The sequence below is a fragment of the Zootoca vivipara genome, chromosome 1, assembly GCF_963506605.1.
Source record: "Zootoca vivipara chromosome 1, rZooViv1.1, whole genome shotgun sequence".
NCBI classification, from domain to species: Eukaryota; Metazoa; Chordata; class Lepidosauria; order Squamata; family Lacertidae; genus Zootoca; species Zootoca vivipara.
Window position 1 is genome coordinate 83,264,687 of NC_083276.1, and position 24,659 is coordinate 83,289,345.

At 44.3% G+C, this 24,659-nt stretch overlaps 2 protein-coding genes across 6 annotated transcripts in view; both read right to left on the reverse strand.

Moving 5' to 3' along the window:
* Positions 1-1,736: 1,736 nt before the first annotated feature.
* On the reverse strand, positions 1,737-9,483 carry NDUFS8 (NADH:ubiquinone oxidoreductase core subunit S8). Of its 3 annotated transcripts, none has more exons than XM_035126009.2 (7): positions 9,403-9,483; positions 7,734-7,797; positions 6,724-6,786; positions 6,340-6,429; positions 5,587-5,759; positions 4,827-4,955; positions 1,737-4,651 (listed from the first exon to the last, which is right to left on the reverse strand). In XM_035126009.2, the coding sequence occupies exons 2-7, from the start codon at positions 7,771-7,773 to the stop codon at positions 4,520-4,522; spliced, it is 627 nt and encodes a 208-aa protein (XP_034981900.1). In that variant the 5' UTR covers positions 7,774-7,797; positions 9,403-9,483; the 3' UTR covers positions 1,737-4,519. The 3 variants fall into 3 exon arrangements, with proteins under 3 accessions (XP_034981900.1, XP_034981879.1, XP_060133757.1); XM_035125988.2 differs by lacking the exon at positions 9,403-9,483 and adding an exon at positions 8,996-9,373; XM_060277774.1 differs by lacking the exon at positions 9,403-9,483 and adding an exon at positions 8,223-8,562.
* A 2,642-nt stretch (positions 9,484-12,125) lies between these two features.
* Positions 12,126-24,659, reverse strand: part of ALDH3B1 (aldehyde dehydrogenase 3 family member B1) — a 29,323-nt gene continuing 16,789 nt past the window's right edge. For all 3 annotated transcript variants that reach the window (XM_035126030.2, XM_035126022.2, XM_060277752.1), the window contains 9 exons: positions 22,809-22,971; positions 22,587-22,697; positions 21,685-21,805; positions 21,199-21,284; positions 20,682-20,763; positions 19,939-20,325; positions 19,023-19,189; positions 14,972-15,071; positions 12,126-13,428 (listed from right to left, as the gene is read on the reverse strand). In XM_035126030.2, the coding sequence (XP_034981921.2) occupies positions 13,235-13,428; positions 14,972-15,071; positions 19,023-19,189; positions 19,939-20,325; positions 20,682-20,763; positions 21,199-21,284; positions 21,685-21,805; positions 22,587-22,697; positions 22,809-22,971 (1,411 nt within the window). In that variant the 3' untranslated portion in view covers positions 12,126-13,234. The remainder of the gene's footprint in view (positions 13,429-14,971; positions 15,072-19,022; positions 19,190-19,938; positions 20,326-20,681; positions 20,764-21,198; positions 21,285-21,684; positions 21,806-22,586; positions 22,698-22,808; positions 22,972-24,659) is intronic.

Below are 24,659 nucleotides of genomic sequence, written 5' to 3' on the forward strand. Positions count from 1 at the left end.
AAATGGGGGAAACGATATACACCCTCCTTAAAGGAAAGGTGAGGTATAAACATAAAAATATTGTAATATATAAAAAGAAATGACAGCCAAACAATATGAAAAATCCCTCAAGCAACTTTTCACAAAGTGGCGGACATTGAACTAGTGACTTGCTGTGCACAAGGGATGTTCCCTGTCTGCTACATTCATTTATTAGTAGTTTTTATTCATAACCCAATGAATCAGCTGGTGCACAATGAGAGGGGAGGGTGTTAATCCTGCATTTTTACCTGATTATTACATGGTTTCAGGGGGGGAAATACCCCACTGTCCAAATGGCAAATTCTACTGGGCATGCCAGGCCTGCAGGCTGGAGATTCCCAGCCAGTCCTAGCTTATATTGCAATTATTTGCAACATGGGGGGGGGGGGGATACTAACACGTGTGTTGCAGGACTATTCCATTTATGATATAACGTAGGTCAGTGTTTATCAACCGCTGTTCCGCGGCACACTAGTGTGCCGCGTGACGCTGGCTGGTGTGCCGCGACGTGCCGCGACGAGAAGGGCGATTTGCATTGTCACGTGCCTGGCGGCCGCCAATTAACGACACTAACCCAACGGAAAGCAATATTTGGCAAGTGTTTCTTACAGTCATAATTATAATATAGGGTGGCACAGAGTTAAATTTTTTAACCTTTTTAATGGTGGTGTGCCTCGTGCTTTTTTTCACGGAACAAGTGTGCCGTGGCCCAAAAAAGGTTGAGAAACACTGGCGTAGGTGAAGCTCTTTGAATACCATACAGCAAGAAGGAACCTCTGACATGCTAAAAAATAAAGGACAGATCCTTTTTATGGACTTGGTAATTGGTCAAACAAGTGACGCGGGTGGCGCTGTAGTCTAAACTACAGAGCCTAGGGCTTGCCGATCAGAACGGCAGTGGTTCGAATCCCTGCGATGGCGTGAGCTCCCGTTGCTCAGTGCCAGCTCCTGCCCACCTAGCAGTTCGAAAGCACGACAAAGTGCAAGTAGATAAATAGGTGGGAAGGTAAATGGCGTTTCCGTGCACTACTCTGGTTCGCCAGAAGCAGCTTAGTCATGCTGGCCACATGACCCGGAAGCTGTCTGCAGACAAACGCCGACTCCCTCAGCCTATAGAGCAAGATGAGCACACAACCCCAGAGTCGTCCGCGACTGGACTTAATGGTCAGGGGTACATTTAATTGGACAAACAGAACCACAGCACATGAATATAAGAAATATCTCTCTCCAAGAACCAGTATCGCTAATTATTCAACATACATAAATTTATCTGGAGTTGGGGGTGAGCAGCAAGGTGGCCAATTTGCTGACAACATCACATTATTCAGAATGAGGGACTATAAAATGAATGAAAGCTCCAATGGATCTGTCTAAAGTGGATAGACATGCAAGTGTAAAGCAGTGGTGCTAAATAGCTTCACAGGTACACTGATGGGGGCTGAGCTGGAAATAACCTAAGAGAAGAGAGTATTGGGGCCATACTCAAATAGAAATGTTGACTGTGTCGAGCAATTATATTCAGATGTTCTGCACTGTAATTTGTTTTACAATAATCAGATGCCTCAGGTGCCTGTTAAGAAGTGTCCACAACTTAACAACATGCTCTACTGAACTAGGGTTGTGCTACTGTAGCCCTGAGCTATTCAGCAGCAGCTTTTGTGACAACTAGCCCCCTCCACCTTATTATAAATAAACAACACACTATTGTCCACATCCATCATGACAATCCTTTATACAATGACATATACATGTTCAAACCAAGGTAGTTCAACTGAACTTTGCTCTAAATAAAATCCACGCCACGTTAAGAGATTATATGGTCATTTTGATTTGAAAAACTACACATGTGGAAATGCCAGCTTGCTTGGGGACTTATACAGCACCAGCTGCCCGGTTTACAAGTTTCATTTTCTCCAATGGAAAAGCATTTGACTCCCTCTTAGTTCCTTTTATCCCGTGACATGTCTCAAATACTATTTCAGGTTTGGTTATACATACTGATTCATCCTCACTAAAAACGTATCAGTGGAAATACAGTACAGTATAGGAAATGTTTGTCACTAATCAGATAGCTTCTCCTACATATTGGAGGTATACACAGCGATCTACCTTTTCCTGCCTGGAATGTGGTGGCAACTAACTTCCCACTCCCAGCATTCAGTCTCCTCCCTCCCCCAGCCTCATGCTGGCACCCTTCAACTGTTCAGTGTTTCAAGCTTCCTGTCCTGTACAAGAGATGGTGAGAAGAGAAAGCATTTACAGGAAGAATCTTGAGATAAGCAGGTTACTATAGACTGAACTAGCAGGTCATGCAGACCTTATTGGATAGAACTGATTGAAACAGTAGTATGCAGATAGGAGGCTATTGTTCCTCCTGGCTATGATCAGTGCATCAGGAGAAGCCAGCATTGTGATAAACAATTATATGCAGATCTCAGTGTACTTTTGAGATCAAACGCTTATCAATAGTAAATTGTTATCAACACGCTTACAATGTTTGTAAGTAGGGATTTCCCCCCCTCTTTGCACCAGTACTGCTTTATTCCAACCTTCCCCATTCCTACTCGTAAGTCACATCTTTGTTTTTTAAGTGCTGATAGTTTTAAAGATGTTGTTGGTAGAAGAAAATTACTGCATTTTTCCGTCTATAAGACACCCCCATGTTTAAGACGCCCCCTATTTTTGGGGACTCAGATTGAAGAATAGGAGGGAGATGGCCCAGAGTACAAGATGCCCCCTAATTTTTGACATTATTTTTTAGGGGGAAACCTAGTCTTATACACGGAAAAATACGGTATACAGGCTACTGTTCCACAGGGCCAGTGAATCCTAACACGACCCTGAGCCTCCAGAATTTAGGGTGGGTGCTCTGTCACAACAGAAATAAAAGCTACGTGACAACACGGCATCAGAACAGGAATTCAATGTGCAACACAATTCAGATCATGTTCCAACAGCAGAAGAAATTGGCTCCATCCTTAAGAGAGGGTGGGGGTGGAAGAGAAAGAATATTTCTGTTTTTCAAGGCTGCTTAAATTTTTCAGAGTTCAGAGATAATGCAACCCAGCTTCTGAGAGGCCTGCTGGAACCCCCATAAGTATATTACAGACCAGTAGTGGTGCAGACCAATGTGAACAAAAGAAGACTATGCTTTCTGCCTGGAGAACAGGATTTCTAGGACTGAACAAAATGCAAGAGGCAGACAAGAGTTCTTGTAGCTGAAGGTTGTGCCTGCTTCTCAAAGCAAGACATTTTTATGTTTTGAGTACATGTCCCTCCTTTATCCACCCAGGTATATCTTAAACAAGCAAGTACTGATAAAGCTTTCACCACAGAATAGAGAGATAAGAATGCTTTGAGCAATAGCTATCTTAGTACAAAAACAGCTTTTTCAACTCTATTCAGAACCAATACAAACAGTATAGGATTCCTACAAACAGTATAGGATTCCTACAACTGCTCCAAACTGAATGCACCAAGGTGGAGGGAGGTAAGTTACCTCTTTAAAATTCCCTCTCATGTGAGAAAACATACTTTATGAGGAAAGGTATTCTGTCAGTGGGGAAGGTTCTTGCTTAGCCCACATTGGAGAAAGGTAGCTTTCTGCCTGCATCATGTTTCTAACCTTGATGGAACCCTTAACAAGTTTTCCAGAATATCTGAATTGATTCCACAATGTTTTGAATGCAGTGGTTCCCAGGGCTTACTGTAAAGTGAAGCGCTGGCCTCCAGCTGCTGCCATCTTCCCACACTGCCTCAGTGCCACACATGGGCCCAAGTGCATTCCCACGAGATGAAGACAAGTGGTAGCTGGAGCCCAGTGCTTTGCAGCACACTCTTGTTTGCCTTGTAAAAAAAAGGGGGGGAGCCCCGTCACTGCTGTTTAGCTGGTGAGAAATGAAGAAGCTTGGGTAAGCCAACTGGTGGCAGGAAGGTGGAGAGAAAGGACAGGAATTTGTGCAGATGGGAACTATGTGCAGTTTGTGTGTGTGCATGTTCACAGAGTCTGAGGAGTGTGTTTGGGGCCCCTACCAGAAATAGGAGCCAGGTCCAACATAAAAGCCATTTTGTGATTCCACCAATGACACACACCCAAAATTCCAAATATATACACCTGTCCAAAAAGTTTGAGGCCACTACCTGAAATATAAGAGTAAATAATCTTTCCAACAACAAAAAAGGTCTAAAAACAGATCTAGGTTCTCCTTTCTCTCACCTTATCCATCAACTGTTCCCAGACCAACACCCTTACACTGCCTCTTAAATTTCCCCCCTTACAGCAATAAAAACTCCTACATTAAAAGAAAAGATGGATCATGTGCCCCCTCATCCTTTCCTCTCCAAGTAGGACTCTGCATTCTACATTATCTTCAAAAAGTTTGCCTACAATGTCTTCCTCATTCTCAAGACACAGGGAGACAAACAATGAGTGCATGCCCTTTATTGCAGACTTGGCTTCGGCTGGTGAGGATGTGGTAGGGTTGTAGTAAGTGCTCCATCACCGGTACAAGTAGTCAGCTTGTATGTTAGCAGCAATTTCAGCTTCCCACTTGTCACCATTGTTGAGCAGCTTCTCCTTGTTGTACAGAAGCTCTTCATGTGTTTCCGTGGAGAACTCAAAGTTGGGTCCCTGCATAACAGAACGGAGGTTGAAGTCAAATAAAAATTACATGTACACACAGACATGTCCATACTGCATACTCTCTCTCTCTCTCTCTGAGTAGCTCCATCTTCTAGACACACATTGAAAGTGGGCAAAAGTAACAGCACCTCTTCATTAGCCTGAAAACACCCAGCCCATTCACCTCCACAATGGCGTCAACGGGACAAGCTTCTTGGCAGAATCCACAATAGATGCACTTGGTCATGTCAATGTCATAGCGAGTGGTCCTGCGGCTGCCATCAGCACGGGGCTCTGCCTCAATGGTGATTGCCTGTGAGGGAGAAAGAGATGCAACTCACATGTGGCATTCCCCAAGCCCCAGTTATAGAAGCCTTGAAAACCCATGCTGAACTAGAGGAGAAGCAACAGCAAGTTTATCCCTGCTGGAATGAAGGCAACCTCATTTGCAATCAAGAGGCTCAGGGATTCAACAGAACTGCAAAGATGCCATGGAAAAGAAGAGACCCAAGCTTAGAGGGATGTCACAGTGAACACAGTAGTTCAAGAAGAGCCTACCATCCTGCTCAAAAAGGAAGCACTATTTCAAGCACTAGCTCAGCAAGGGTGTGTGCATGCATGGATGTGTAGCAGAAGCAAGTGATTGCCATTTTTATCCCAGCATTGTAGCACCAAGTAGACAAAATATCTCACTTCTTGCTACCAGCTGCATGCAAATGGAAGAGAACGGACAATCACATAGTTCAGATAAAGAAAGTAGGTCCCGTGGATATGGAATTTACTCACAAACAGAATCTGAACAGGACTATATATCGGGCCTATTACCCAATCCATACAGGTTGTGTGAGAGTTTATCTCCCAGATGGCTTGCAGCTTTCCATAGGCTTACAAATGTCACCTGCCACATCAGAAAGGAAGCAAAGAGATGCTAGCAAGGACCTTACCTGAGCAGGGCAAACAGCCTCACAAAGCTTACAGGCAATGCACCTCTCCTCTCCAGATGGATATCTGCGTAAAGCATGCTCCCCACGGAAGCGGGGACTCAGGGGACCCTTCTCAAAGGGATAGTTGATGGTGGCCGGTTCCCTAAAGAGGTAGCTCAAGGTCATAGCCAAGCCTGAGGGATACGACAAAGCAGATGTTTTATTTAAATACACAGTTCACCCTCAAACTTTGGAGCATGTCAACAACAGAGTTCAAACAAATTTTAAGACAGTTATTTAACTGCTAAATAAATTACCTAGAACTAAACTACATTTAATATTCCAATTGTTTGTTGCAGTGCTACAGCTTGCCTGCTTACCTAGAACAAGCCACAATTACCAGCAGGTACCAGCTCAATGGCAAATAATGCCCTGGTGGGGCACTACAGTATTTCCACTTTCCCATGTAGCTATAATGTTGGTAAAAACTAGGAGAAAGACACAGCACACCAATTGAACATGTGTAAATTGAGAGTTGCCTGTAGTTACAGTTAGCCAGTCGGCATGAGATGATAATTCCTTGTCATGTTTCAAGACAAAACTGCTGTGGAGACCATGGATATGAGGAGGTTGCCAGCTCTCTGGATAATCCATTCTAGGACTGCATATTAGAGTCTTCCCCTTCATGCCCACTCGGACAAACAGCTTGAAGTTACAAAACTAGTTTCTCTTCTTTACCAGCTCAGCCATTCCAACCATCATTCTGGTTCTCACCTCGGATAAGTTCTGTCCATAGGACAGTCTGTGCAGCCTTGTCAGTAATGGATTTCATGTCTGTTGGCTCCTCTCTTAGATTTACATATTCTGCAGCCAAAACAGAAAAGTGTAAGCTGTTGCTGTCCAAAAACATAAAAGATTTAATTGTAATACATTCCTACGAAGAATTTCCCATGTTAATATTCATTAAAACAAAGATTTCAAAGAGAAACATCCATGCCCAAACGTTCATGTGTGGTGTCACTTTTGGGGACATGCAGATATTATCAAAATTCACATCTATGCCCCCAAGAAGAGCCTCTAGGACCAACCTCTACAAACAAATGATCTAAATTATCCTTTCAAGTAGTTCAGACAGACAGAACACCATTATGTACTTACTGTAGGAAGCTCTTGGGGTTGTGTTGCTGAGATGTCGGGTAAGACTTAAGCATACTGGAGTCCCTAGAGAACAACAGAAAGGTTGGACAGCATGCTAAATAAGAGTAGAAACACTAGTCCCAGAGTCCCAAAGGAGCACAGAACCACAGCACCATTATTTATTCAGATTCATATGCCACTTCTAATACAGTGTAGGTCCATAATCTTGGAATTCACATGTACACTTTGAAATGAAACTATGCAATTACCTTTCCAGAGAATTCTACCAGAAGCACTTCAAAAACCTATGTTGTGCCTTTAAGCAGGCCAAGGCTACAAAATTGGCTCAAGCACTTGGGGTTTATGTAGACCAGGTATCCCCAAACTTCGGCCCTCCAGATGTTTTGGACTACAATTCCCATCTTCCCCAACCACTGGTCCTGTTAGCTAGGGATCATGGGAGTTGTAGGCCAAAACATCTAGAGGGCCGCAGTTTGGGGATGCCTGATGTAGACCATAAAGGTTGTGTTACGAAAGTATTACAAACAATTAAGTTCCAACCACACAGGCTTCAGGATTTGCACAAGAACAATGGCATCCACAATGTGTGCACAGAATTCGTATTGTTCCCTTCAGGTTATTCAACTGTAGAATCCAACTAGAAGACAGCCAGAACACTGGAGGACTTTCCTAAAATACTTCTTCAAAACAGTTAAATATACTATCATAAGAGGTGTCAGAGAAGTTGTTCAAAATCCAAGAAGATGTCTACTTTCATCACCCATGGTAGACTTCCCTTTGTTTTTTCTTCAAAGATATTAGACAGCATCAGTCATTGCAACTTTATTTCTATGGATTTATGGTCTATATAAACAAATAAGACAGGAGTGCCTGGCGTGCTCTGGTCCATGGGGGTCATGAAGAGTCGGACACGACTGAATGACTAAACAACAACAATAAACAAATATTCCTTCTTGGATTCTGATCAAATGCCAACGTTGAACTCAAATGCCTTTTTTGTTGCAGCCTACCTGTTCGGGAAGCTTGGCGCATTATCCACAACACAGGCATGTTCAACCTGAGTCTAGGACTCCTCTGTAAAGGGAACAAGGAAGGAAAACAAAAACATTATTGTAAAAAAAGAAGGTGGCAGTAATCAAGTCAGTTAAATCCGGTTAAATCCGTTACCTAATCTTGTTAATCCAGCAGTCACAGTTGTGTTTCATATTATGAATTAAAATATTTCACAGGAAAATTGCAAGTGATCCAAGTTCATCAGAACTCAAACAAACCGGATGTTAAAAGTTTTTTGTTTTGTTTTTTGGACATTTGGACATGTTGAAGAAGGCCTCATCTGCAATTTGTCATAATCTTAATATAGAATGATGGTGGCATTATGCAGACGTAGCATACAATTCTATACACATTTACTTGGAAGTAAACCCTATTGAACAAACCGGCTGTTACTTCTAAGCATAATACCGTATGTAGGATTATTACACAAGCCAATGTTCACTTACTAGCAAATAAGCCCTACCAAACACAGTGAGACTTCTACGTACCCACACATATGATTGCACTGTTGACTGGGTTAGACTGTGGAAAGGTACAAAGAAAATTTCAGGTTGCACTGAAGGCTTATTGGCCAGGGAAGCAATAACTATTTTCCCTTTGAAAATACAAAGGACAGCAGTCATTCAGATATTATTTTATTACCTACACCCCACCATTTCTCTCATGAGAGCCCAGTGTGGCTAATAAGAATGCAACATTAAAAACAAAATTAGAACTGCAGTGCAAAATATTGGTGCCCCAATATTCCCCAAGGACGCCACAAGTCTGGGCTCCCCTGCAGACTGCAAAAACCCAGCTGACAGGTGCCGGGGGAAGCCATACACAGGAGTCTTAAAGCACTCAGAGCTTTGTACACTTGTACCAACACCTCGCACTGAGCCCCGTAGTTCATCAGCAGCAAGTCCAGCACTTTCAGAATGGGTGTAACACGGTCCCCCCTCACTGTGTCACCGGACAGCTTCCAAGGGAAGCCCCACCAAGCACACACTGCAGCAATCCAGTCAGGAAGTTATCAGAGTCCACAGGCTGCTATATTAAATGTTAAAACAATCCCGATCAGAGGCATCCCAGAGCCAGGGGCGCCGCACCTCCGGCAGCTTGGAACTTAGGCGAGGCGCCACCTGCTCCTTAGCGGGAGGGAATCCCCTGCCCGCCGGGGCCTAGCACGGCCCTCCCGCCGTAGACGACGAGACCTGGGGAGGGTGCTGCTGACACTTACTCAGGCAACCGAAAGCGCAACGTGGGGCGCAGGGATCGAGGTGGAATTCAGGGGCGGAGCCTTGGCTTTTGTTCTCCCGCCCCTTGGGCGGTGCCAATTCGGCCTTTCCCCTCAGCCATAGGAGGAAAATAAATCCGCATGCGCACGTCCCCCTGCCTGCTCCTTCAAGGCACACCAGGCGCATGCGCCGTCACCACCTCAGCCGGCCTCACGCATGCGTAGCTCTATGCCCTTTGGCGCCCCCGTGAAGGTCCCCGGCGCACAGGCGCCGCTACGGCCTCCGTTCTCCCCTTCCCTCCCTTCGCCTTCCTTTCGCGCGGATAGAATTTCCAGGAGCCTGGAGGGGGGGGGAAGCGCGCGCTCGGCCCGGCGTCACTGAGCGTCAAGAAGGACGCCAAGGAACTCACCCGCGACAGAGACCACAACTCCGCTTCAAGCGACCAAGCCGGCGACTAGCGGGAGTAAGAACTGGGACCAATCGCCGCTTCCCTGAACGTTCATTGGCTAGAAGAGCCCTGAGAAGAGGCGGGATCTCTTTCCTGATTGGTTGGTTGGTTGGTTGGTTGGATGGAAGGATAGGAAGAGGCGGAATGTTTTGGGGAAAGGGTGGCTTGATGACGCGGACAATAACAGTACGTAATTGGCTGCGAGCTTTTTAAAAGTCCACAGGGATTGGTGGAGATGGTTTGCTGAAGGTTCATGGAATCCTATCTTCGCGTTGCATGGTACCGCTGCCGGTCTCCGCTTTTGCCGTTCTTGCTGCTGGGAGGTATCCACTTCCATGTTTGGGAAGCACGGAGCGGTTACTAACATAAACATAAATCCCTGCAGCGTAGACTTTTACTAGCAATCGAGGTGGATCGAAGCGTACATTTTGTTTAAAAAATCTTATTTATTTATTATATTAATTACTGTATTCCTTCTCCACACACCCCTCCAACGAGCTCAGCGCAGCATACCGAGTTCTTCCCTGCCATCTCCGTGTTCTCCTCAGAGGCACCTTGAAAACTAACAAATTGCATAAGCTTCCGTGGACTAGTTTGCTCCATCGTATGCCTGGAGAGAAGTGACTACCGGTAGTGTGGTGCCACAGGGTTCTGTCTTGGGCCCAGTCTTATTCAACATCTTTATCAATGACTTGGATGATGGGCTTGAGGGCATCCTGAGCAAGTTTGCAGATGACACCAAATTGGGAGGGGTGGCTAATACCCCAGAGGACAGGATCACACTTCAAAATGACCTTAACAGATTTAGACAACTGGGCCAAAGCAAACAAAATGAATTTTAACAGGGAGAAATGTAAAGTACTACACTTGGGCAAAAAAAATATGAAAGGCACAAATACAGGATGGGTGACACCTGGCTTGAGAGCAGTACATGTGAAAAGGACCTAGGAGTCTTGGTAGACCACAAACTTGACATGAGTCAACAGTGTGATGCAGCAGCTAAAAAAGCCAATGCAATTCTGGGCTGCATCAATAGGAGTATAGCATCTAGATCAAGGGAAGTAATAGTACCACTGTATTCCGCTCTGGTCAGACCTCACCTGGAATACTGTGTCCAGTTCTGGGCACCACAGTTCAAGGAGGATACTGACAAGCTGGAACATGTCCAGAGGAGGGCAACCAAAATGGTCAAAGGCCTGGAAACAATGCCTTATGAGGATCGGCTTAGGGAGCTGGGTATGTTTAGCCTGGAGAAGAGAAGGTTAAGGGGTGATATGATAGCCATGTTCAAATTTATAAAAGGATGTCATATAGAACAGGGTGAAAGGTTGTTTTCTGCTGCTCCAGAGAAGCGGACATGGAACAATGGATTCAAGCTACAAGAAAGAAGATTCCACCTAAACATTAGGAAGAACTTCCTGACAGTAAGAGCTGTTCGACAGTGGAATTTGCTGCCAAGGAGTGTGGTGGAGTCTCCTTCTTTGGAGGTCTTTAAGCGGAGGCTTGACAGCCATCTGTCAGGAATGCTTTGATGGTGTTTCCTGCTTGGCAGGGGGTTGGACTGGATGACCCTTGTGGTCTCTTCCAACTCTATGATTCTATGAAATGCTATCCTGAGTTGCAGCAATTGCATGAATCCTTGGGGGTATTGTAAAGCGAAGTCAGAACAAAAGGAGATGTAGAAGGTATGGGGCTATTATATTATTGCAAGTGACTGTTCGCAAAAAAAACATCTTGACGTTGGTAAGCCAGTTAACATCTATGATAAAAAATTCATTGTCCAGCCCTATCCACACTAACACAGTCCCTCCTGATTACTCATAATTCAATGGTTTAATGTATTAGTTCTCTTTTGAAGTTCCTCTCTTTCAATAAGATTGCCTTGAAGCCAATTGCAGAGTACCTTGCTAAATTGAATCATTTCGTATTGGTATGATCTTTTCTCCTCTTCAAAATACCCATACAAACCAGTTAGTAAGATAGTTGTGTCAAGAGTATACCAATACCTTTTGTTTTATATAAATAGGTAGTGTGGGCCTTATTTCCACATAAAAACAGCTATATACCCACCTATTTTAGCTGTAAGCCACCTTGAGTCCCTGTCAGGGGGAAAGGTGGGATATCATAATAATATATAATTGCAGTTTTAGTTTTGCATGAAGAAACAAAAGCTTTAATTACAAAATAGGCACATATCTGATTTCCAGTTGTATGTAGTGCAAATAGGAATAAATACACGCACACACATATACATATGTGTAGCTGTGATCATAACTACAGGTGAATGATGGGCAGCTTCCTACTGTGCAACCCACATTGAGGGCTGTCTTTCAGGAAGGGTTTCAAAAGCTGCATGGAAATACAACCTGCCCTCAAAACAGTTGATTACAATTTACTCTGTGGAGTGGAGAAAAGGTGGGGAAAACTTGGAATCTGAGAACATGCAGAGAATGACAGTTTATTAAAAAAATTCATTATTATTGATGAAGAAACCTGATAACGTGGATAGTTCCTGCAAAAATAAAATACAAAGCAGACATTCTGGATGGAAATTTCCTTGTTAGGAACCATTTATGATTTCTTCACTCAGTACTGCTACTGGTCCCTTTCTGTTCCTTGGGGCAGGAAATTACTATGCTAAGTATACTGATGGCACCATTTAAATAATACAAGTAAACAACTGGTTAGATTTGATGCAAGATCTTTATTACAGAAATAAAACATTTACTTGTAAAATGTTCGGTTATGCAAGCAGTGTTAATAAGGCTGCATTCATAAGCATAATTACTAGCAAGCAAGCCCCGTTGAACTTGGTAGGAATTAACTTTTGAGTACAGATGCTTAGGATTGTCTAGTGCAGAAGTTATTGATGGGATGAGGAATCTGAGTTAAGGATGTGGCTAATGTACAGAAACGGATATCAGAAGAATTGTGATTACAGTGACACCTCTAGATATAAGCTTAATTCGTTCCAGAGGTCCGTTCTTAACCTGAAACTGTTCTTAACTAGAGGCATGCTTTGGCTAATCGGGCCTCTTGCTGCCGCTGCACCACCGGCACACATTTTCCATTCTCATCCTGGGGCAAAGTTCTCAACTCGAGGTAACTCTTCCAGGTTAGCGGAGTTTGTAACCTAAAGCATTTGTAACCTGAGACATTTGTAACTCAAGGTACTACTGTACTAGAAGGGGTATAGCCATGACTGCATTGAGGGTATAGAACTAAAAGAAGATTTGGCTGTACAACAAGTTGCATGGATTTAACTTTGAATCTCCTTGGAATTAAATTGGTTTAAGCACCAGCCTCTACTTTCACCCATGAAAATATCACTCCTTAAGAAATCATACAGATATATTTGTGAGGAAAGCTATTCCAGTGTACAGTGTTCACCAGTCTTTACAAAGTAATTGGTGATCATGGACATTAAATCAGTAATTAGCTTCATAAAACTCTGTTAAAAGGGAAAGTAAACTCTGATTTTACCTACTGCAAAAACCTTGCAAGTACTTAGCTAACTGAAGTAGGTGGTCCTATACATTGTATGACATTTAAATATAACCACCAGCTAGGTATTGGACTGACCAAAAGGGGGGACCAGAAAAAGGGGAGGGGTGGGAGAGCATGTATCAAGTAATCAAGATAACGGGGCAAGCTTTTCCAGGAGATAAGAGTTTAGGCAAGTGCCTTATTGGGAGGTGAGGAGAGAGCCAGATAAAACAATCTTCTCTGTCTCCAGCAGCTAAATTTTTCTTAGCAGCTCCTGGGGCCAGAAGGCATATGCGATTCATGGAGTTCACAACAAGGTGCACATGCCTTTACGCTTGACTTCAAGAACGGAGACCAACAATTGTAATTTGCTTTCGGTATAGGGAGGGTAGCGAATGGTGTTGATTGCCTCCATTCCCATGCAGCGCAAGAGGCAACCACGTTGATGAGTGAATGTGTCAAAGCTGAACTTGCCGTGGTACTTGCCTAAGCCACTGTATCCTGCAACAGAAGAAGAAAGCATACAGTTCAGATCCTGCTCCCTGGCAAAAGCCTAGTGTTTGCCCAACAACCTGGGCACGGCCCAGCCAGATAGGTGGGGTATGAATTATAAAAAAATATCATTATTATTATTACTATCAATTTCTCTAAGCCAGATTGCAGCAGGTGTGCTCATAAAGAGTTCCCTTATCACAGCCCTTGATGTTTATCTTCAAGGCATTTTCAGGGTTTTGAACCTACTTGGCAATGCATGACAACCTAAAATCATTGACTAAAGATAATCTAGTATCTTATTACCTGATTCTACCTGCAAACAGGTAGAAACTTGGATACTTTGTTCTGATGTTCAGCCAGACTTCCCACTTTACTATCATTAGTGAAAATGATTCACGGAGTGGCACATAAAAAATAATAACCATGACAGCTTTTAAAAAATGTAAAGAAATTCAGCTGCAGGCCTCTGCACTCTTGCCTGGGAGCAAGACTTCAGCATAATGGAGCTAATGTATGAGTAAACATGCATAGGATTGTGCTGGACATGTGAAACACATTCCTTTGATTAAGCCTGCCTTATATGAATACTGGAGGGGAAGAAGACGCTGCATACTGGCAGATTTGAATACAGTACAAAAATTTGTCGCCATATTCCTATGGAGACAGATGGTTATCTTGGTGTATATGCTGCAAAAGTGCAATATGTATGTATACAAATAGTACCTACCGGTATTACTATGAAGCAACTACTACCTCTAGAATTAGAGGTACTGGTGCCTGGCCTGAATTGAACAGTGATTCTTCCAGCCCCACAACAGCAAAGTTAACCCAGAAGGATTGCTATAATTTGGTAAAGGAAGGGTTCAAAGCCTAGAGCCCTTCCTGCCAGCAGATCCCCAGACTACAGCTTCTAAATGGCACACTGGGGTGCATGTTTGCAGTTAATTCCCTTTTCTTTTCTATTTTGCATTTTGTGGATGTAATCAACAAATGCACCAAGAGCAGTACAGAAACTTTCGAGGCCTTCGGCCTTCACCCATGGGAAAGGAAGAAGTATCAAATTGGGAGGAACCATGTGCAGAGGTAAGGGAAAGATACAACATGGGGGAGAAAGGCCTTATTCATGTTGGATTCATTCCCCGTGTTTGCATTCATGGGATTGTTGTCTATCACATGACAGTGTATGTTTACATTCCACAGTGGGAAGTGACGGAAACAGGATGTTTCCTGAAGTGGGACTATTTGTTCTTTCTCTTTGCTGTCTGATGCTAGAGAGAGAGGGAGCCATGTTGCAGTGCTCCGTGTGTGTTTTATGTAAATAAACATAAATTGGCCAAATGCTGAGCTACTGAGTTCTGTTATGCAACTGCGCAAACTCTGCGGATTCGTAAGTGTGCTGATGTCTGTTGGCATCAGTCGCTGTGATGTTCGGGCTGGAGAAAGCTTTTGAAGCTCCCGAACGATCGACCAGGAGGGAGGGAACATGCCAGTCGGGCATGTGTCTCTGCCAGGGTCCTACTAGTGAGTAAGAGATCCTAACAATTCATACCTATGCCACCAAATGGTAAGGAGACCAATGTTGAGTATATGATGGTATCATTGCCACAGAAATTGCCACTGCTTGTACAATCCAATACGCGGTTCACAACCTATGGAGAGAGAAAAAGCAGAAGAATATCAAGGGCCTTGTCCCTGGTAGCCTCAAGCTTGGGGTTTGACAGGTTTTAGCTTTTGTAATTAGAGACACTTCCAGCCATTTATTTTCTTCAGAGCTGTATCATCAAACTTGCTCCAATAATAGATGTTTATTGACATTTTGCATCTCAAATTCCCAAATGGAAAGTCCCTTACCCACTGAGGTAGTGCTCACTGAGTACTGTCTGTTTTTGTGAGTCGACAAATTTTTTCCATTCATGTTCTTTTAGTCCTTTCTAAAAGTTTCTGTACTGATGACAGTGTCTAGCAAATCATCTGTGAACTGCGATGCAGGCATATGCCCATGTGGGGATCAAACCTGCAACCTTGGTGCTATTAGCACCACACTCTAACCAACTGAGCTATCCAGGGGGGATTGTGTTCAGTAGTGTCCCTATGACAATCATAGCAGGTGCTCTGACTTTTAAAGGATGCAAGATCAAATGCTGGGGCTACTGTCCAGACTCTAGAAGTTCGCTAAACCTAAAGGAACTGCAAGAGATGTGTGCACAGCTGATACGCTGCAGGAGTTGCAGTCCTCTGTTAATAAACGGTCCCCTTGCATTCAGAGTCTGGATTCTTAAAAAGAAAATTGCATACAACTCAGGCTTCTGATAGGTAGCAGAGGAGGTGAGTGGGAAAGTTTACAGAAGAACTAAAATGTGCATACAAATAGATGTTGAAATGAAATAATAGATGTCTGCTGCACTAGCACCATCTACTGGCCATTGGCAGCAGTTGCGGCAGGAGCTTACGTTTCAGAGGCAGCCCAGTCACCCCAAACAGGAAAACAGTAGCCCATATTACATTTTGAAGATACATCATCCAATTGTTTTCAGTGCCCATTTGGTGAATGAATTCAGCAAACAAGGCTTTGTGATACAAGCCAAGTCTCAAGGGATCTGGGATCGGCCGCAGCTCACTACCCAGCAAATCCTTGTTGGCAAACATGGTGTTGCCGCAATGCAGTGCAGACCCTTTATTGGGGCTGGGAGGGTGAGGTTCAACTCAGCGGCAGAGCTAAGTTGTATATAGAAAGTCTCAGCAGGTTTGATCCCTGGCATCTCTAGGTAGAGATCCCTGCCTGACAATGCTGAGCAGGATGGGCCAATGATCTGAGTCTGTATAAGCCAGCTTCATATGCCCCTATGAAAAATATACTGTACACATCTGGGACATGAACCGACACTAGGACTGTGGCACAGTTTCCATTCATTTCAATGGCATTTGTATAATAACTTTTCCCAACGGATTGTTCCCATGCGCTGTATAGGGTTCTTAATTCACTTATGCCATCTATCACATTTTAAGGGTTTTCCCCCTTACCGGTAAATAAGGTGGTTTATTTTAAACGTGAACTGAAATTTTGAACAAAAACAACTTGTGGCACATTAAATTCATGCTGAAATCCTATACAGATTTTCCTGAGAGGCAAAGAGCAATCCAAACCACCAGGTCTGCTGGCTAGGAGGGGTTTGGATGTTGTGGATGTTGCATGGGGTAAATCACGAGCGTGTCTGACCCCTTGAAGATTTTCCCACTTTGGATTGCACAATAAGCCTCCACTTAATTCAGTGGAACTAACTTCCATGTGAGCATGCATAGAATTGTGTTGGAATGGCCATTTTGTCACTGTTCATGTGACACATACGAAATTTTTGAAATTGAGCTATTCTTTATTCATTCATCCTGCACAAAAGTTAGCTTCTAGAATTTTCATGCAGTCTAAGACCTTTCCACTCACTGGCTAGCACAAGAAATTGCATTCTGAAAGTGTGTGTGTGTGTGTGTGTGTGTGTGTGTGAGAGAGAGAGAGAGAGAGAGAGAGAGAGAGAGAGAGAGAGAGAGAGAGAGAGCGCTTGCACTAGCACCAGACAAAAGGGGTGCACACCCTTCAGAGATCTTTTAAAACTAAAAGATACAAAGCATTGGGTACTCCCTCTCCTTTAAAAAAGAAATAGAGGGCTCAAAATCTCGGAGATAGGTGGGGGAATGGATTTATACAGTGGTACCTCGGTTTATGAACACAATTGGTTCCGGAAGTCTGTTCATAAACTGAAGCGTTCAAAAACTGAAGCGAACTTTCCCTTTTAAATTAATGGAAAGTGGATTAATCCATTCCAGACGGGTCCGCGGAGTACTCAACCTGAAGCGTACTTAACCCGAAGCATGGGTGTAATTGGTTCAGGAAGTCTGTTCATAAATTGAAGCGTTCATAAACTGAAGCGAACTTTCCCATTGAAAGTAATGGAAAGTGAATTAATCCGTTCCAGATGGGTCCGCGGCGTTCGTAAACTGAAAATTCATAATCCGAGGTGTTCATAAACCGAGGTTCCACTGTACTGCAATGTCAGAGCCACTATCCAAGGAAGTATATCGGACACTAACACTGTCGCCTTCCCCACATCCAAAGCTCTCCCAATATTCATGCTACTTGAGTGCAGGAATTGCTGTTTACCAGCAACTCTGGCTTGGAAGAAGGATTTACCTTGAAAGGCGGTTTTACAGAGCACACTATTTTTTGTGCAGAAGCCGAAAGCCTCTGTGTGATTTATACCACTGATATACGTAATAACTGGTGTAGGTGTGAGCTGCTTTGAAGCCTGATGATTAAAGTCTCCGCTGCCACAGCTATCTAAATATGTTAATAACCTCAAGTACACCAGCAAGGCATTCCAGCATTTCTCAGCCACACACCCTCACTCACTGCAAATATATTTGAGGGCCCTAGATCCTCAGCTCTACTTTCTGTCACTTGGTGATCATCTTTTAATGTTAGGCTAAGGGGCTGGGGAATAAATAGGAAGAGAGTTGTCCATAGACCAAATTCTGAACTACTGCTCTGCAAACTATTTTTCAAATAGTATTTTTCAAATAGCTGTACACTAGATTACTTGTAGCACCACTTTATGGTCCTTGTTCCATGTATACTTTGCTGCATTTTTAAAAAAAGGATTAGTGGGCATGCATCTGTATCCTTGTCCATCACAACCACAAACAACCTCATGTTCTATGTCTGTAGGTCAGAGCAAATTCACTGCTGTCAGAATTTGGTGCTGACTGGTATGTGATTTTCATAGGGCAAATATAGCTTGCTCCTTGTTCAGGCTACAATCCTATATATACTTACTTGGGGAACAAGGCTGCAACCCTCTATGGGAGTAAGCCCATACACGTTTCTTAATAAACATGTATAGGATTATGCTGTAGCTAAGTCTCCTTTACCTCCATGGAATTCATGTCTTAAGAAACAAGCATCGGGCTGTGCATTTACCATATACACAAACACTTGTTGAATGTCACACAGAAGCTGGAGTCCAACATGCCTCTTTGCCACCGGCGCACCGTTTAAACACTATGGGCATGCAGAGATATGCTGCTGGGAGCTGCTTCGTGGACATTATACGAATGTTGATTCAGCCAAGCATAAGCAGATTTTGAAAGCAGCACCACACCTCTCTGGCTGTTGGCCAGCTTGGGTCACATTCCTGTAACTATCCCCAACTTCTTCGATTAGGAGAGCTCTAACCCTAAAGTATAGGGACGCGGGTGGCACTGTGGGTTAAACCACAGAGCCTAGGGATTGCCAATCGGAGGGTCGGCGGTTCGAATCCCCACGACGGGGTGAGCTCCCGTTGCTCGGTCCCAGCTCCTGCCAACCTAGCAGTTCGAAAGCACGTCAAAGTGCAAGTAGATAAATAGGTACTGCTACAGCGGGAAGGTAAACGCCGTTTCCATGTGCTGCTCTGGTTCGCCAGAAGCGGCTTTGTCATGCTGGCCACATGACCTGGAAGCTATACGCCGGCTCCCTCGGCCAATAGAGCGAGATGAGCGCCGCAACCCCAGAGTCGGTCACGACTGGACCTAATGGTCGGGGGTCCCTTTACCTTAACCCTAAAGCATACCTTGCAGTCACAGGAGAAGGCATAGGCAACTAGTGGGCGTTGCTTTCTATTGATGTAGTGGATGGCCTCGTCCAAGTCTCCCACGGTGAAAATGGGCAAGATGGGCCCAAAGACCTCTTCTTGCATGATCGGCTCCCACTCCTTCACATCAGCCAGTACAGTGGGGGCTGCAGGCAGAAGATTGCACCAAGACACGTTATACTCTCGGATTGCTCCCATGCCCTCCCATTCAGCCATGGCCTTCATTTTACCCAAGGGTGCACTTCATAGTTCCCAGGCCCACAACATGCCTCTGAATGCCGGTTACTAGGGAGTGCAAGTGGGTTGAGTGCTCTTGTGCTCAGGACCTGCTTGTGGGCTTCCCCATAGGCACCTGGTTGGCAACTGTGAGCACAATATGCTGGACTAGTTGGGCCTTTGGCCTGATCCAGCAGGCCTCTTCTTGTGTTGTTAAATGTTTTAAATATCTTTTAATTCTGTTTTGTTACATTGTTTACCTCCAAGGGCTCCTTTGGGAGAAAGGATAGGATATACAGTGGTGCCTCGCTAGACGAATTTAATTCGTTCCACGGGTCTTTTCTTATAATGAAAAATTCGTCTAGCGAATCCCATAGGAATGCATTGGAATTTATTTGATTTTTTTTTTGCCCATAGGAACGCATTAATTGAATTTCAATGCATTCCTATGGGAAACCGCGATTCGCTAGAAGAATTTTTCGTAAAACGAATTCATCTAGCGAGGCAACCTCCACTGGAAAAAACCTTTCGTTAAGCGGAAATTTCGTTAAGCAGGGCATTCGTTAAGCGAGGCACCACTGTAAATGTCAAAAATAAAACGGGGGGGGGGGAGATATCAAAGAGGGTCTCCCGGTATTTTCCCCACCCCAGGCTCCCCATCAGCAGGTCACTTGCTCACCAATGTAACGGTCACTTTCATCAGACTCTCCACCAATGGCCACTCGGCCACATTCCAGGAATGCTCGAAGACGGCGGAAGTGCTTATCGTCAATCAGACGGCCAAAGTCGGGCGAATCCTGGGGGCACTCGCCGTAGAACTCACGGATAGCTTGGCGCAAGCAGGGCATCAGCCTCTCCTGCGTCTCAATGGTGCAGATCACATAGTCTGGCGCAATGCAAGTCTGGCCAGCGTTGAAGAACTTTCCCCAGACAATTCGGTTGGCCGCGTTCTGGAAATTGCAGCATTTATCCACATAGCAGGGGTTTTTGCCCCCCAGCTCCAGAGTCAATGGGGTCAGGTGTTTGGCTGCTGCAGTCATGATAATCTTTCCCACACGGGGACTCCCTGCAGAGGGATGGCAAGATTTAGGGGAGTCACGAGAGAGATACGCAGGTCGCTACTTCCCAAACTCCCACCTCACATTCTGCACCAAGGAACCCCAAATCTTGTGCTTAAAGAAAGAATCCGTGTAAAAATGAATTATGGAAATAAGTAACATAGCCCATATTTAATTTTTATAATTTACTGCAGTTTCCAAGATCAAGGTATGCTTTTTTTTTATTAAAAAAAAGTGGAAATCTGACATTCTGTTGGGATGTGGCTTATGAGAATACTTTAATTTTATAAGCACTATATAAAGGGTGATGGTAATAAAAATTGAGGTGTGTTTTGTTTTTGTTTTTAATAAAAAAAGAGATCACCTGTGAAAAAGATGTAATCAAACTGGTTCTCCAGTAGTTTGGTTACCTCTTCAGTGCCACCTGTCACTACAGCAAAGGTTTCCTGTTAAAATAAAGAGAAGGTTCACGTTAGACAAATTCATGCAGGATAAGGCTACCAGTGGCTATTGTTATGAAGAGTGCTGCTCTTCAAGATCAGTGATAGTGAACCTCTGAATACCAGTTGCTGTGGAACAACGGCAGGAAAGTGATGGTGTGCTCATTCCTCCCTTGCAGACCTCCCATAGGTATCAGGTTGGCTACTGTGGAAAACAGAGTCCTGGACTAGATCCAGCACAGCTCCTCTTATGCAATTCAGTTTACCATCATCACCACCATCCTCCTGAGAGATAGTTCAGTGGTGACCCCTGTGCCGCCACTTGACAATACCCATCACACCGGGGAAGGAAGACAACTGTAATACTCAGGAGCAGGAAGAAGGCATGTAAGTTGGCATTGGTTATGCTCCGAGAAAACAAGATGGAACTGAGGAACTCACCGGGTCAAGATAGCAAGGCAGCGCTTCGGCAAGAAGCCTTTCGGTGTGGCGGGCTAGCTCTGCGGGTTTGACAATCACGCAATTCCCTGGTGGGAGAGAAGGGATACATTACCATAATGCAGGCAGGTCCAAAGTCCGTTACAGGGGCATAATCTGGTTTAATCCGGCCCCTGTGGCAGTTTACTACCTTTAAAAAAAGCTCAACAACTCTGGGGTAAAATCATAATCCTAAAAAAAAAGCTCAACGACTTTTGGTTGGCCTTTTGGTAATCCCCCACGGCCCTTCACTTCATCAAATCTGGCCCTCTTTGAAAAAAGTTTGGACACCACTGCCATAATGACATGAGACAGAAAGACTACAGCATGCCTGGAAACAAGCAGCGGCAGCCGCTGCCTCTGTAGAGAGACCAGTGGAAAAAGGGACATGCCAGTGGGGATTCTGCTGTGAAGCACTAGATGGACGACCTCTGATGGTTTTTCACTCACCAGCTGCGATGGCCCCCACAAGAGGCACCAAGAGAAGATGGATGGGGTAGTTATAGGGTGCAATGATGACGGCCACACCGTACGGGTCCTTGCGAATGAAGGCACAGTCAAGCTGGGTGGCCTATAGGGAAGTGAAGGCACACACAAAAATCTATGAAGCAAGTGGAGCAGAGTGAAGAAGAGCGAAGCGAGTTGTAGAAATGAAAGCCTGAAATGTGCATTTCAGCCACTGCTGATTTTTAGTGTGAAAATGAACTCGGTCAACATAGCTAAAATGGGGCAATGTACGTGATCTTACTAAACCAGTGGGAATGTGAGTGCTGCTGGCACAGGAACTAAGCACTAGGAGACCAGCTGCTGGAGGCCCCAGTTTGAGATCTTACATACAAATAAATAGATCGAGATGATAGATAATAGATAGATAGATAGATGATTGATAGATAGATAGATGATAGATATATAAAACAAAATAAAAAAATCCATTCCAGTAGCACCTTAGAGACCAACTAAGTTTGTTATTGGTATGAGCTTTTGTGTACATGCACACTTCTTCATATACCTGGTATCTGAAGAAGTGTGCATGCACATGAAAGCTCATACCAATAACAAACTTAGTTGGTCTCTAAGGTGCTACTGGAAGGATTTTTTTTGTTTGTTTGTTTCGACTATGGCAGACCAATACGGCTACCTACCTGTAACTAGATTAGATAGAGAGATAGAGAGATAGATAATAGAGAATCAGTTAAATGACTCCTTCGAATAGAACATCCATATAACCATTTTGAAAGGACACTGCACAGATACAAGATCCACCCCCAGTTTAATGAGCACAGCTTCTAGGCTTTTCTCCCCATTTAACACACGAGGTCATCTTTCCTCTTTTCTCAACTCGGCCTCCTTACCAAGTTCTTGCTCACGTTCTCATCCTTCATCCAGCAGCACAGGTTGTTAAGGGCATTGTTCACCTCACTCCTTGTGAAGGCAACCTCAGCGACATCCCCTTCGAAATGGGGCTGTACAGAGGACACAAGAAAGAAAATACATGAGCAGAGTCCATTCTGGGCTGAAGAGCCACACCATGCCATAACCCTTGTGGTTCCTCTGACCTGGATGACCACACTCACCCTTCGCATGTCTTGGTTCAGGGCATGCAGAAGATCTGACCTCCTCTCTTCCAGGAAGCGGTTCAGTGCCTCCAGCTGCCCTTTCCGATACTCCATGGGACGTGTCTTTCCCGTCAGCCAGGTGGCACGCAGGCAGTCCACAAGGCCAGCGTAGGGGTTCATTCTGGAGAGAAAGCAGGTGCTCTCATTTATTTATTTTACTTATTTGAGGCTTGTGTATATCACTTTTCATTGTATGGACCCAAAGCAGATTGAAGAGCTGCTGCAAGACCCCCATGTCATGGATCATTTATGAAAACACCACCCCCTAAAGCAGGATGCCCCAGAATTGTATCATCCTTGATGGGTGTCTGCTTTCCTTATTTTGTTTATTATTGTGTGCCTACCTGGGAAGAATCATCTCCTGCTCAACAGCTTCTCGTCCTATTAATGTAGGAGGAACAAGATGCACAAAACCCTATTGTACATCAGGAAAGGGTCAATGAAATGTTTTTCCTTCGTGTTCTGGAGTGGGGTGTGGGTCACGTTGGGGCTGGTATGCATATTCCACACACACAATAGGGACTGGTATTTAGGAACTACCGGGTACCTCACAAACTCAGCTGATAAGGGTGACATTCAGAGAATCAAAGGAGTCCCACTAAGAACTGGCTGCTCATTGGACAGACCACACATTAGCAATAGTTGCTTCATCTGTTCCAAGTCAAAATAACTTTGGGTTGCACTGGATTGTATTGGGCTAAGTCCAGAGCAGACTTAGATGGCAGAACCTTGATGGCAGAAAGTGAGGAGGAATTAAAGAACCTTTTAATGAGGGTGAAAGAGGAGAGCGCAAAATATGGTCCGAAGCTCAACATCAAAAAAACCAAGATCATGGCCACTGGTCCCATCACCTCCTAGCAAAAAGAAGGCGAAGAAATGGATGCAGTAAGAGATTTTACTTTCTTGGGCTCCTTGATCACTGCAGATGGTGACAGCAGTCACGAAATTAAAAGACGCCTGCTTCTTGGGAGAAAAGCAGTGACAAACCTAGACAGCATCTTAAAAAGCAGAGACATCACCTTGCTGACAAAAGTCCATATAGTTAAAGATATGGTTTTCCCAGTAGTGATGTATGGAAGTGAGAGCTGGACCATAAAGAAGGCTGATCGCCGAAGAATTGATGCTTTTGAATTATGGTGCTGGAGGAGACTTTTGAGAGTCCCATGGACTGCAAGATCCATTCTTAATGAAATCAGCCCTGAGTGCTCACTGGAAGGACAGATCGTGAAACTGAGGCTCCAATACTTTGGCCACCTCATGAGAAGAGAAGAATCCTTGGAAAAGACCCTGATGTTGGGAAAGATTGAGGTCACAAGGAGAAGGGGATGACAGAGGACGAGATGGTTGGAAGCTACGAACATGAGTTTGACCAAGCTGCGGGAGGCAGTGGAAGACAGGAGTGCCTGGCGTGCTATGGTCCATGGGGTCACGAAGAGTCGGACACAACTAAATGACTAAACAACAACAACAGAGCAGAGCCACTGAAATGAATGAATGGGAGTCATGTTTGTTCACTTCAGTGGGTCTACTCTGTGTAGGACTAGCATTCAATGCCACTCACTGCAACAAGAAGTAAAGGAATCTGTCTACTCTACAGCATGTTCTCAGCTACTTTGGGGGTTATCAATGGGGTGTGCACAGACACTACAACACTGCAACAGGCACACCATGTTGCCCATCGGTTGAGCTGAATTTTCCATGCTGGATTTGTTCATCAAATGGTCCACCTTCACTGCCTGCACCCACTCCCTTCTTGTCTGATTGGACAGACTCCAACAGTAATGGCTCAGTAATAAAAATGCTGGCACA